Source organism: Ailuropoda melanoleuca, chromosome X (assembly GCF_002007445.2).
Source record: "Ailuropoda melanoleuca isolate Jingjing chromosome X, ASM200744v2, whole genome shotgun sequence".
NCBI classification, from domain to species: Eukaryota; Metazoa; Chordata; class Mammalia; order Carnivora; family Ursidae; genus Ailuropoda; species Ailuropoda melanoleuca.
In genome coordinates this window covers 52,484,791-52,498,894 of record NC_048238.1, presented here as the reverse complement: position 1 = coordinate 52,498,894, position 14,104 = coordinate 52,484,791, and the positions used below count along the sequence as shown (strand labels likewise).

Here is a 14,104-nt window from a genome sequence, read left to right as displayed (position 1 = left end):
AGAACACCCTTCTATTTTCACGCAAAACCCTGACTTATTCAGGTCACGGGGCTTCGGCCTATCACTGCAAGGTCCCGGTTTGCGGGGCAGTGCCCGCAGCCGATAGATACACGGTATAAGAGCATTTCTTGGGTTGAGGAGCAGCGATTGGCAGATTCCGCCTGTAGTGCTTCCCAGGGTATGGGGTGCTGCATATCAGAGACGCAGGTTCCGGGGCGACCACAAACACCGCCCGGAAGCCTGAATCAGGCCTCCAATGTACGGGACCCACAGCCCTCAGCGTGGCCGCTATTCAGGGCGCCGGGCCCGGGGCCAAGGGAACGTGCGCGTGCGTGCGTGCGTGCGTGGGCGCGCGTGCGCGGCGCCGCTGTCTGTGGGTTGGCTGGTTATTTTGCAAACGGGAGGGGCTGTGCGCGCTCCTGCCTCCGGCCTCTGTCCCCCACCCCCTTCCCCGGTCCCAGTCTCTCCTTCGGAAAGATGTCGGACACGGCAGTGGCTGACACTCGGCGCCTTAACTCGAAGCCGCAGGACCTGACTGACGCTTACGGGCCGCCAAGTAACTTCCTGGAGATCGACATCTTTAATCCACAGACGGTGGGCGTGGGCCGCGCGCGCTTCACCACCTATGAGGTTCGCATGCGGGTGAGTCACGGGGTGAGGGAGACAGCTGAGGGAGGACCAGGCGGCTGGGCGGGGAGGGTGGGCTGCCGTGGGGACGGCTAACATTGGCCAGGACGCTTAGAGAGTCATTTGGGGGTTAGGGGCTTCATAGGTTTGGAGAGAGGTCTCCAGACTAGGTTGTGGCCCTAGGATACGGAAAACTCCTGAGGGGGACATCGGACTGGGGTGAGGGAAAATAAGTACCTATGAGCAAGAAGTGAAGCATGGCTGGATAGGGTGGGGACGATGGAGAAGATTACAGTAAGGAATAAAAGGAAATAGGAATCCTGACTGTAGCGACAGAAGGAGGGAAGGAAGAGTGGCAGAGGGCTGGGGGGATGGAAAGCCAAGGTGGTATATTGCTGGTTCCCATAACTAAACTAGGTTGTGGGAAGTCAGTCTGAAGAGGGAGGGCAGGACGCCCCGATTTCTTCCTAATGAGGTCTCCCTGAGATGATGGAGTTAAGCAAAACCTGGATTAAAGGGAAGATAGACTCCAGGAAAGGGAGACAGTGGGCTTGGTAGAGCAGAAATAAGAAAGGGAGTCTCCTTGAGATTGAGTGCTCCCCAGACTTGTGTAGAATTAGCATCTGAAGGAGAGAAATGTTTTGTGCTTAAGTTTTCTCAGGTACCACATGCTGTGTCTCTTGGTGAAGCCTGGCCTTGCACTGGGATTGGTGGATTGTCAGTCGATGCTCTCATCCTGTGTTGATCCCATAGATTTGAAGTATCCAGGATGTTTGTTTCAGTATTGCCTCTCATTTGGGCTCTCTGTATATATATATGGCCATTTGCCCTTTCTGTTCTAGATTAACTTTTTGGGTTAAGACCGTGGTCTGTGGTTAATTTAATATATGACATTTCAGGACTGCCCCAGGAGTGGCTTCTTCCAATGTGCACTGCAGAGGACTTTATTCTCTAGTTCTTAGTCCACATTGCAAGGATGGAATGTGCAGATACAGTAGTGGTTTGCAGGTTCTTTTGCCCAGTTGAAGTGGTTACAGGGAAAAAAGTTGGAGAACCATTTTCTAATTATCCTTATGTTTTTTTCTCAGACTAGAGGGCCAGAATATTCTCTATGGACAGCATGCTGCTCAAACAGCATTTGAAGACCTAAAAGAGTGTATGTGCTTTCATTTTTGAAAGAATGAATGAATTAAATGAAAGAGTGTGTCTCCTGCCTGGGCTTTGACATTTAATTGAGAAATGATAATCTCCAAATTCCAAGTTTGGCCAAGTCCAAACTGAAGAAAGAAAATCGAAGCAAAAATTGAGAAAAACTTGCCTTTTATAAGAACTACTTGGAATCCTCTCTTTGGGGAAGAATGGAAGTTAGATCCCTGAAAATACAATAAAACCTGGGAACTGTTAGTGATAGAAAACTTAATTACCTGAGGAAACCCGGACATAACTTGTTCAATTTAAGGATTCTCTATTGTGGGGTTTTAGAGACAGTGTCTCCATTGCATTACCCAAGAGCGTTAGGGACTGTGAATGAAATAGCTCTTTTTATTTAGATTTATTTATTTGAGAGATAGAGAACAAGAGCATGTGTGTGCCCAGTGGGGAGGGGCAGAGGGAGAGGGAGAGAGAATCCCAAGCAGACTGAGCACTGAGTGTGGAGCCCGACCTGGGGCTTGATCTCAAGACCCTGAGATCATGACCTGAGCTGAAACCAAGAGTTGGACATTTAACCAACAGAGCCACCCAGGCGCCCTGAAATAGCTCTCTTCTTAAGGCATTTTTTAAAAAAGATTTTATTTATTTATTTGACAGAGAGAGACAGCCAGCGAGAGAGGGAACACAAGCAGGGGGAGTGGGAGAGGAAGAAGCAGGCTCCTAGCGGAGGAACCTGATGCGGGGCTTGATCCCAGAGTGCCGGGATCGTGCCCTGAGCTGAAGGCAGACACTTAGCGACTACGCCACCCAGGCGCCCCTTTTTAAGGCATTCTAATAACAACAGAGACTGTTTATCTAGTGCCTACTATGTGTCAGGCACTGAACTAGGTTTTAGTTTCTAAATCCTTACAAAAATGACATTTTACAGGTAGGAAACTGAGGAGGAATGCAGTTTTAGTAACTTTCCCAAGTACACACAGCTAATAAGTGGGGCTGGGATTTGAACCCAGGTCTGTCTGACCCCAAAGCCCATCATACTCTTTCCACTACACTTTAGTCTCTTTGGCAGTACTTATTTGCAAAACTTTAGTGTGCAAAATTTTTTTACCCATTAAGCTTTTAATCTGTCCTTTTCGGAATTTTTAATTGTATGATGATGATAGGGTAGATGGCAGTTCCTAGTTCTGTGGGTTTGGGTTAATTTGTATTGTTTGTGTTAATTTGTATGGCTATCTAGGCTTTTAATATTTTAATTGAATTCAGTTTTGGAGAAAAGTTGAAATAATTGATTTTTAATTGCTATTTTAGGTGGTTGATCATGGTAGGAATTACAGGAAGCATGAGACTCAAAGAATGGGCTTTGGGAGTTAGGCATTGTGTATGGTAAAAGCAGATGGCACTGACTTTTTTTTTCTTTGTATAATAGTTAAATATTTCTGGAGCTGTTCTCTTTTATTTTGCTCAGGAAAGAATTCTCCCCTCCCACCCTCTCAAGAAATGAGGAGTGTGGAGAGGTTTCCTGGTGACTTCACATGATGTGTGTGGAACTTTCAAATGCCAGTTGTCCTGTGGACTTCAACTTTGTTTCTTTTTCTCCTTTTCTTTGACTTTGTGCTGATCAGAGCCAAAGGACTCTCTATATCCTGTTCCACAGAATCCTGTCTTCCTCATATGGTTTATAGGTTGGAGCTGGAAGGCTATCTTACTTAGTACACAGTAGCTCCTTCCTTAGATGGCTAGGTGCTGAGATAAAAGGTCATTTTTGTCATCATCCTGTGGGGGTAGGGGAAGAATAGGATTTTTGTGAGTCGAAGGAGGAAGTCCACAAAATGGCAGTGGGTGGTTTCACTGTGTCTTGGAAGAATCTACTCAGCATTTTCCCCCCTTTGGTCCTTCTGTTGGCTTCTGTAAAAGCCTACTAGTTAAGGTTCTACTGTTTGGGGATCACAGTATTTGTAATGAAGTCTGGTGGAAACCTAGAATCACGTGATACCAAAGCACTTTTTTTTCTTGCAGGATTATCCCCCCCCCCAGCTTTATGGAGATGTTATTGACATATACAATATTGTATAAGTTTAAGCTGTACCATGTGATGATTTGACACCCATGCAGATTTCTTGCAGGATTTTGAGAATGCTCTCTATAATGGTTTATTTTGAATGGTTAATACATGCACATGGTACAAAATTCAAGATACAAAAAAAGATATACTGTAAAAACTAAGTCTTCCTCCCTCCCTCTGCCCCTCTAGAGGTTCCCTTTTCCAAAGAAACCATTGTTTCCAGTTTTTTATTTATTCTCCTAAAGAATAGGTTGTAATAAAATATTACTTTACCTGTATCTCACTCTACTTCAACTTATTGACATTCCTTGGACCTTGATCCTGGGTAGAGTTGTAACTAATGTAAGTTGGTTAGTTATTTAGCTTATGATGACCTCTACCTAGAACTGGATCCTGGAAAGACAATTTCCAGACATGAGGACTACAAAAGTATGATGTACTGAGGACTGTGTGAAGCACTAGCATAGCTCGAAGATATTCTTTTCATGCCCTGAGGCAGTTGTGGAGAAAGGAGAGAAACTAGTTCCTTTTATTTCCATCTGCTGATTTGAATTGGCTGGTGGGAAATATAGTCAGTATTAATACATGTGGTTGGCCATTTCTATTTACAACTTGTAGGCAGGAGTGAAGATCAGGACTTTTTGTTTGTTGGTAGTTCATGTCGCCATTAGAGCCTTGGGAAAATTATCAATCATTAAGATGTGGGAATAAGCTGATTTATGTCAGGGAGCAGGCGATGGTAAGCCAAATTAATGTAATTGCTATTTCTGCTGGACTTTCTAGACAAGGAGAGGGTAAACAGATATACAGGGCCTCTATTAATCAATTGAGTATTTACTGAGTAACTTGCGTAGTCTGCATTTAAGGCGATGCAAAAGTAGTCACGGCTCCTGATTTCAATGAGATTAGAGTTTACTTAAGTAGCAAGACTAACATGATGGATAAAACAATAGTGTGTCAGGCACTACTAAAGTATAAATGTCATAGGAGTGTAGAGGAGAGGGAGGCCAGTAAATTTAAGCTGGTGTTCTCAGGAAAGATTTCCTGGATGAAATGGGACTTGATCTGGGACTTGTAGAATGGAGAGGATTTGGATGGGAAAAGCTGAGGAAGGCATACCTCGGAGGTGCTTTTCTCTTGTTCTTTACAGGAACTTAAATTCACTTTTCAATTGAAAATGTAATACGTGCATGTGATAAATCCAAATTGTTCAATGAAAAATGTGGCCCTCCCACCCATTCCAGTTGTTTAGTCTTATACTCCAAAGTCAATCACTATTATTATGAATAAATATTTTATTCATAAATATAAATATATACGCATATACATACCCCCCCCCTTTTTAAAGCAGGCTCCACACCCAGCATGGAGCCCAGCATGGGGCTCGAACTCAACAACTGTGAGATCAAGACCTGAGCTGAGATCAAGAGTTGGATGCTCAACAGACTGAGCCACCCAGGCGTCCCACATATCCCCTTTTTAATTGACGTATAGTTGACACACAATGTTACCTTAGTTTCAGGTGTCCAACATAGTGATTTGACAAGTTTATACATGACACTGTGCTCACCACAAGTATAGCTACCGTCTGTCACCATTAACTACTATTACAATACCATTGACTACATTCCCGATGCTTTTATCCCCCTGACTTACTCATTCCATAACTGGAAGCCTATATCTCCTATTTCTGTTCACCCATTTTGCCCATACCTCCACCCATCTTCCCTCTGACAACCAACAGTTTGTATTCTGTATTTATGGGTTTGTTTCTGCTTTTTGTTTGTTTTGGTTTTTAGATTCCACATGTAAGTAAATTAAATGGTATTTGTCTTTCTCTGTCTGACTTATTTCATCATTTCACTTAGCATAATACCCTCTAGGTCTATCCATGTTGTTGCAAATGGCAGGATCTCATCTTTTTTTATGGCTGAGTAATATTCCTGTGTGTGTGTGTAGCACATCCTCTTTATCCATTCATCTTTTGATGGACACTTGGGTTGCTTCTGTATCTTGGCTATTGTAAATAATGCTTCAATAAACAAAGGGGTGCATATATCTTTTTGAATTAGTGTTTTCATTTTCTTTGGGTACATATACATATCCCTTTTTAAAACCAAATAGAAAAAAAACAACAAATAGAGGCAAGCTCTATGTACTGTTCTGTACCTTGATTTTATTTTTATTTTTTATTTTTTTAAATATTTTTATTTATTTGAGAGAGAGAGAGAGGAAGAGCATAGAGGGAGAGGGAGAAGCAGGCCTCCCACTGAACAGAGAACCTGATGTGGGACTTGATCCCAGGACCCTGGAATCATGACCTGAGCCAAAGGCAGACACTTAACTGACTGAGCCACCCAGGCGTCCTGTACCTTGATTTTAATGCTTAATATATTTCCAGATTGGCTCATATATATTTCACATTCTTTTCATAGCTGTACAATAATTCCACTGTATAGGCATACCATAATTTATTTAACCAATTACCTATTGATGGACATTTATTAATTACTACAAATAAAGTACAGTGAAACCCCTTGTACATACATATTTGTATACAACTTCAAATCTATTTATAGGATAAATTCTAAGCAGCAAGGGACTTCTAATCACCAACTGTGACAAAGCTGGATGTGGTAAGGATTGGTATTTACCTGGTGATATTTTAAAGGGAGTTAGAGGAACAGGTTCACAGGAGTTTTTTCTTCTGGGACATGTCAAAGTGGTTCTGACAGGTGGCTACCACAGGCTGAACATTAGTTACCATCTCTCCTCTCTCATTTTTCCTTCCCTGTAGACAAACCTACCTATCTTCAAGCTGAAGGAGTCCTGTGTACGGCGGCGCTACAGTGACTTTGAGTGGCTAAAAAATGAGCTGGAGAGAGATAGTAAGGTATGACCCCATTCCCTGTGTGGGATCCTTGGAGGAGGAGATCTGCATAGGCTGAGAGGGCATAAGATCATAGTCTATAAAATCTTAAAGGCAGCGAAGCAGCTGAACACTATCAAATCCCAACACATTGGATCTGGGTGATACCCTTTGAAACTTGAAAGTGATAAGTTCAGGATAAATTTTAAAGAAAAAGTATCACTTGAATTAGTGGCTAGTAAAGCCATACAACTTAACTCCTATAGGTGCTGGAAATGTCAAGTATAGTGTTAGGAAAGGCCTAGCCAAATTCCTGGATGCTAGTGGATTTTTAAAGTGAGGAATATTTGGAGTTTATTTACTTTCTTTTGAGTTGGTAAATCTGTCCTTCCATAGAATCAATTGGGTCTGTTTTTGACCTGAGCCATCTTGACTGTTCTTATGGTCTCAGTTCTTTCAAGTTGCTGGCTGTGGGATAAGATGGACCCTGCCTGATAGGAAATGGGGTATACAGTGCTTCACCATCTCATTCCCTCTTCATCGTCTCTCATGTGGCTGTTTTGCATCTGCCTGCAGATTGTAGTACCACCACTGCCTGGGAAAGCCTTGAAGCGTCAGCTCCCTTTTCGAGGAGATGAAGGGATCTTTGAGGAGTCCTTCATTGAAGAAAGGAGGCAGGGCCTCGAACAGTTTATTAACAAGTAAGCCAAGTTCCTGGGGACTCTTCTTGCTGCTTTTGCCATCATGGTCTTTCTACGTTTTGTCTGTCTCTTCTTCTGGAATGAGATGTGATGCCAGTTGTGCGGCGAGCTGACTGGACAGTAAAACTCCATTCCTTTGAGCGGAAGTCTGATCCTGTGCCTCAGGGCCTGAGAAAGCACCGCATGTTGGATGTGTTTGGGGATTTCCTCCTACCGTAGCCCTCTCTCCCCCTTCTCCTCTGTAATATTAGGGTTGGAATGGTGCCCTGTTGCTGTCCTCTACTTGCTTGAACCTCTGGAAGAGCTGACCTGGCCCTTCCTCCCCTGTCCACACCCCCATTGCTCTGTGAATTCTCTCTGATCCCAAATACTACTGATAACCATCTTGGTCTCTTTATAGAATTGCTGGGCACCCACTGGCTCAGAACGAACGCTGCCTACACATGTTCCTGCAGGAGGAGGCAATTGACAGGAACTACGTCCCCGGGAAGGTGCGCCAGTAGGAGCCCCTCTCACCACTTGCCCTCTACTTTCCTGCTGAAAATGACATTGGTTTTTACACTAAGCCTCTCTCTCTCTCTTTGATCTGAAGTTGGCTGCCCATCCCCTGGCCCAATAGACTGGCTGGCATTGTGTTCCTTGGTACCTGACTACACCGTGGGCGCTCTGCTAGGATCCTCTTCTCTAAGGAGAGGTGGGAACCACAGGCAGATGCCCTTTGCTTGGGGTGTGGGTAGGGGGATTGGACTGGAAGGCAATTTCTTGGGCATTTACCCATGCCAGAAGGCTAATCTTATGGGGGGGCGGGTCTTGTGCTGGTGGGGCACTTGGATACATACTGATGCTGCAAGTCCAGGGGATTTTCTTACTCTTAGGTTTAAACAGGAACGCTGAGCAGGGAACAACCCTGCATTTCCTACCTGCATGAACTTTTTCCTTTTTGGGAAGGTGGTAGAGACCCAAATGTTCTCCTTGTTTTCTCTAGGCCTGCTCCCAGTTTTCTCAGCAGTTTCTTTTGTTACTTTCTCTCTCCCTTGTTGCTTTTCATGGCAGTAAATCCTCCTAGAGTTCAAGCAGTCTGTTGTGTGGAGCAAGGTGTGTGGGTTTTCTGGGCCCCTCATCATGGCTGCTTCAGAGTCAGAAGAAAGCCATAGGGTAGTAGGAGAACTCTTGTTGTCTAGCCCCTCTCTTTTGTGGCTCCCCACTCTGGCTGCCTGTCCTTGCTCATCAGCAGGTGAGTCAGTATGGGCTGCAGTTCTCCCTCCCCAAGCCCTTGCTACTTTATAGGTTAGCTTTGTAGGTTTGATGGCTTGAGGGGTGGGGGCAACTCACCACTGCCAGGTAACTCCCTAAAGGGTGGGAGTGGATCATTTTCTAGGTACCTCCCAGTGGTGGGGAAGGGCATCACCGTCCTCTCCCTTCCATTCTCCCTTCCCCCCATCCCATTTAATGCTGCCATAGGGCAGAAGCACATGAACAAACCACACAGTCTCTGACTTCTAAGCACTTTGAGCTGTTGAATGGGGCTCAGGGGCAAGAGTTGTCACTGCCCTCCCCAGCTTGGTCACAGGGTTATTGAACTGCCTGCACTCCTTTCCCATGGAACTCCAGCATTCTCCCCAGAATTTGAGCTAGAGATAGCAGCTGGATATGGATGTCCCAAATTTTAGAGTCTGAAGCAGCTTTTCTGGGCTTCTGTCTGGGAGGTAGTGGTTTGTTTGCTGGGGCCTGATATCTGTCTCCCGTGGTGGGCTGGGAGCAAGTTAACTGTTGTCTTGTCAAAAGTGGGGACTCTTTGCTTAGACCTCCATCATGGAAGGATTGGAATTCTCTATACAGGGTCTTGGGGAAAAGGATTATGGAGTCTGACGAGACCCTGATCAGAGAGATTAGGATTGCATTTTGACATGGGATTTGGAGTCCTTCTAAATGTTGAAGTTCCCTGAGACAGATTAGCTCTCCAGCTGCTGAGCCTGTACCAGGGGCTGAGCAGCCCCTAGAAAGAGGCTCTGCTCCCCTTCCCACCTCCCCAATGTTGGTGTTGTTGCTGCCTTTTTTATTTGTATCCTCTGTTATTGACTTTTTTTTTTAAAGAGTTCTTCTTTCATTGTGCACAAATGCTGAAAGCCTGAGGCCCCATTTCTGCTGTGTATATATCCTGACTCGGGGCTTTTATTCAGCAAACTGTTCATTCTTCTGTCAGACAATGTCATATTCAACTCTGTTCATATTAAACCACTGTGAAGCAAGCCTTTGTTTTCCTGCTTAAGTTGTAAATATAGTATTTTTTAGTGTCTAGGATATTCTTGGTATTGTGCAGAAATCATACAACATGGTCAGTGTCCTGAGGTGATAAGTTTTACATTTAAGTTTAAAAAAACAAAACAGAACCCCTAGCTGCCTGTAGCAAAATTTACCTATCCTTGCAACTCCCAGTTGACTTTCTCACAGAGGTAATGCATCTGCTTGCAGGAAGTAGCCATATGGCTTAATACCTGTGGTTTGGGTCAGATTTAGCGGATTTGGTTTTTAAGCTTGTGGGTTTCTGCTAATTTGGGAAGAATATATTTATAGTGTGTGTGTGTACACATATATATGCATATGCTATATGTGTACATAAACACGTGTGTGCATGCGCTCATCCTCCAACATACCATCTATGAACGCTGTTTCTTTCATAGGTTTTATACCTCAATTGAGACTATTTTCTTTTTTTTAAGATTATTTATTTATTTGAGAGAGCAGAGCAAGCAAGAGAGAACATGGTGGGGGGAGGCGCAGAGGGAGAGGGAGCAGCAGACTCCCCGCTGAGCAGGGAGCCTGACTCAGGGCTGGATCCAAGGACCCCTGGGATCGTGACCTGAGCTGAAGGCAGATGCTTAACCGACTGAGCCACCCAGGCGCCCCGAGAGTATTTTCTCTCAAATAGATGTGATGCAGGCAGAAAGGTGAATGAGCTCTGAGATGTTTTTTTTTCCTTAACTCTGAGAACTTTTGATGGGTGGATATTTTCCTCTGACCGATGTGTTCTGAAATGGCTTCCTACGCAAGTGGGTTTTAGTAAAGGCTTGAAATAAGGGGAGCTAGGAGTCTTGTTATCTGGGAAGTCAAAGCTAGTTTTAATCATTTACCTGAGCATGGAAAGAAGGGATAGAAAGTGATGTGGTTGAAACATTATGAATTAAGTTGACAGCAATGGACTTGGGTATAAGTAGAAGAGTGGGGGCTGAATTGAGGAAGTTAAGAGGTTTTGGTAGTTCAGGAATTAGATGACTAAAGATATCTGAGGGGATAGGGAAGAATAGAAGTTTCTGTGAGATAAGAGAAAGGAAGAATAATGAGGCAAATGCAACATTCACAGGCAGCAGCATTAGAGAATGGATTAGAGAATAACTTGAAAAAGCAACTATAGAATAAAATAACAAAATTTTGGACACATGACATTCATTTAACAAGTACCAGCCTTTTGTGTGCCCAGCTTTATGCTGAAAGCTAGACTGGGGTGGGGTGGGGTGGTCATGGTACAAACAAAACATGATTACATTCTCTTTCTTCATAGACTTTATTTCCTTATTGTAGGAGATGTCTAAATAAGATAAAATGCTAGAGACAAAATAAGAGGTCCAGGCACATCTAGTTGTTCAATTTTTTTTTTCTTTTTAGTATCAGGTCAGGTAAATTCCCTCTTTGGAGTCAAGTGGGTCATGTTAGCACAGTAACTGGGTCCCGAAAGAGCCCCAAATCCAAGCCCTCTTACCCATCAACACTGAGGAGGAGTATTCTTTTATAAGGAATTCAAGTTTATGCGTCTGTGTATTTATTACTAATTAATCCCTTTTATCCATAGCACAGAAGCAGCTCAACCTTACACTGGGACCTGGGGGACAGAGGCTAACAAAAAAATTTTAAACATAGTAGCTAGACCCAAATGAAGTCTAAATCTTCACATTCTGGAGATGCCTTATCTACCCTTTGACCCATTCTTTGAGATGAGGAATTGAGCTAGTAAAGGGTGGGAGAGGTGAACAGCATTCAGGCTTCTCTGGAGTTTTTGTTTAGTGAGACATCCTAGGTGAGACACTTCTGTCTTCAAATATATACTGTCATAATTTAAGTAAAATTACTTTCTATGGTGGAAATGTAGACCAACTGTTCACAGAAATGGATATTTCTTCATATCCTGAGGACTTTTGGGTCACCCCTGGTCTTCTCTTCTTAGACACAATAACAGTTCTAATTTTTCCTCACTTGGCTCATTTTTTACCCTTTTACCTTTATTATTCTGAAATCTCTCCAAGGTCCTTACATGTCCTTAAGTCATAGAGTCTAAAACTGGACACCACTTTAATTATAGCCTGCAGGTTAGGTGGTTGTTAGTCCATTTATACATCGCAGTATTCAAGTTTACTTTTAAAATATAAACACTTTATGACTGATTTAGCTTGTGGTTCTCTGCCACTCCCTTCCCGACCACCCACCACCCTTCAGTCCTCTTATCTTTTGTTTTGCTTTGCTTGTCCAAAAAAATAATTGTTCCCTATTTTACTTTTATTTTCTTTCTCCCTCCTGTCTGCCTGCCTGCCTGCCTGTCTATCCATCCATCCTCTATCCTCTTGAGAACAGAAAACTCATTCCTTACAGAGCAAATTGGGGTAATTATTAACATTACACAGAATAAAGGATTCTTTAAATTACAGCAGGTTTTCTTTAAATAGGTGTTTCCTGCAGTGGTTTTAAATGTGTATAGATCATCAACTGCATGATGTAGAGAGAATGAAGGTAAAGGATTAAGAGGCACTGCCAGTTGAAGTTCAGTCAGAAATTAGGTAAAACAGTAGTTCTTTTTTTAAAAGATTTTATTTCATTTATTTGAGAGAGAGAGCACGAGAGACAGAGCATGAGCTGGGGGGAGGGGCAGAGGGAGAGGGAGCAGCAGACTCTCTCCTGAGCAGGGAGCCCGATGCTGGGCTCCATCCCAGGACCCGGGGATCATGACCTGAGCCAAAGGCAGATGCTTAACGAACTGAGCCACCCTGGCGCACCCCAAAACACTAGTTCTTAAATGAACAATAAAATACAGTTAGAGTCACAGCAATTTATACATTACTTTTCAAGAAAATGTTATTTTACCAATAATGTTTTTTGTCCAAATACAGCCAACTTTTGATCATCTGTGCTAATTGATTTTTCTTTTGCTATGCATTTTTATTCAAAAATTTAAATATAGGGGAGTCTAATATTCATAAGACTTTAAAATATATCCTAACATGTCGTCAGAATGAAGACTCAAGGAAGATCTGAGAAGTAGAAAAGAATAGTAGGCCTGGAATAGAAACCTGGAATCCGGAGCTGGCTATGCTATTTAGCTGGTTATAGCACCTACAGGCAAATTGCTTCACCAATTTGGGCCTGTTTTCTCAACTGTAAAATGAGGGGATTTGACTGAATGATATCTGAGGTATCTTAAATCTCTAATTCTTATGAATTCCAACCCTTGCCCTAAGGAGTTGAATAAACCCTGCAGGTGATGCTACCAAAAAGGTGAAAGCAAAGTTTTTTCCACTGGATGGAGTTTGCTGTAGTGTAGTTTTCTCTTCCAGAAATGAATGGCTCTTCACTTAATCCTGATTAGATTTTGTTTGCCCACATCCTGTTGTATCAAGTCATGAAGCTCATGACTGAAGCTCAGTATTGAACTGATTTACAGTTGTCCTAATTTTATCCTAGTTCTTCTAGCTGAAATTTTTGACTGAAGTAGTCACCTCATTCCTATCTGGAATTATTCTTTTTTTTTTTTTTTTAAAGATTTTAGTTATTTATTCGACAGAGATAGAGACAGCCAGCGAGAGAGGGAACACAAGCAGGGGGAGAAGGGAGAGGAAGAAGCAGGCTCATAGCAGAGGAGCCTGACGTGGCTCGATCCCATAACTCCGGGATCACGCCCTGAGCTGAAGGCAGACGCTTAACCGCTGTGCCACCCAGGCGCCCCTGGAATTATTCTTATTTAAAATGTAGAAATGATAGTTTTGCTGATTGTTCCTATCACAAAAGTGCCTATTTTGTTAAAATGTTTTATTGTGGTGATAAAAATTCAAAAGTAGTTAATGCTAGTTGACAAAATTCAAACAAAACACGAATGTGTAAAAAGAGAAAGATTTCTCTTTATTCCCTCTCCCTATGCCCATTCTCCAAGAATAACTTAATTTGTTATGTGTCTTCCCGACCTTTTTCTATGCATAGATATGTGTGTGTGAATATATATGTATATATGAATATACAGATATTCATTTACACATGTACATGTATGAATACCCACACACTTGTATGTAGTGTTTTTTTTTTTTAACAAAATGGGATATTATGTGCCCTATTTTGCAACTTCATTTTTACACTCTGCAATGTATTATGGACTTCCTTTCACATTAGTATATGGACATTTACCTCATTTTTTAAAATGGTGGCATAACATTTCATGGTATGGTTGTAAAACAATTTAGTGAATCAGTTTGTCTCCAGTCCTTCACTATTGCAAGTAATGCTACATATAACTTGCTCATGTGTTTAAGTATTTCTGTAGGATAGATTTTGAGAGATGGAATTGCTGGATCAAAGGATGCGTATTACATTTTGATAGGTGCTACTAAGTTACCCTCTTAAAGTGTGCTTAGGCTCCCGCATACAGCAAATGAAAAT

At 42.7% G+C, this 14,104-nt stretch overlaps 1 protein-coding gene across 1 annotated transcript; it reads left to right on the top strand.

Annotated features, from left to right (window-relative positions):
- The first annotated feature begins 356 nt into the window (after window positions 1-356).
- SNX12 (sorting nexin 12) lies at window positions 357-9,660 on the top strand. Its single transcript, XM_034649362.1, has 4 exons — window positions 357-642; window positions 6,639-6,734; window positions 7,287-7,411; window positions 7,812-9,660. Exons 1-4 carry the CDS (start codon window positions 478-480, stop codon window positions 7,912-7,914), a joined length of 489 nt encoding a protein of 162 aa, XP_034505253.1. The 5' UTR covers window positions 357-477; the 3' UTR covers window positions 7,915-9,660.
- Window positions 9,661-14,104: the final 4,444 nt, after the last annotated feature.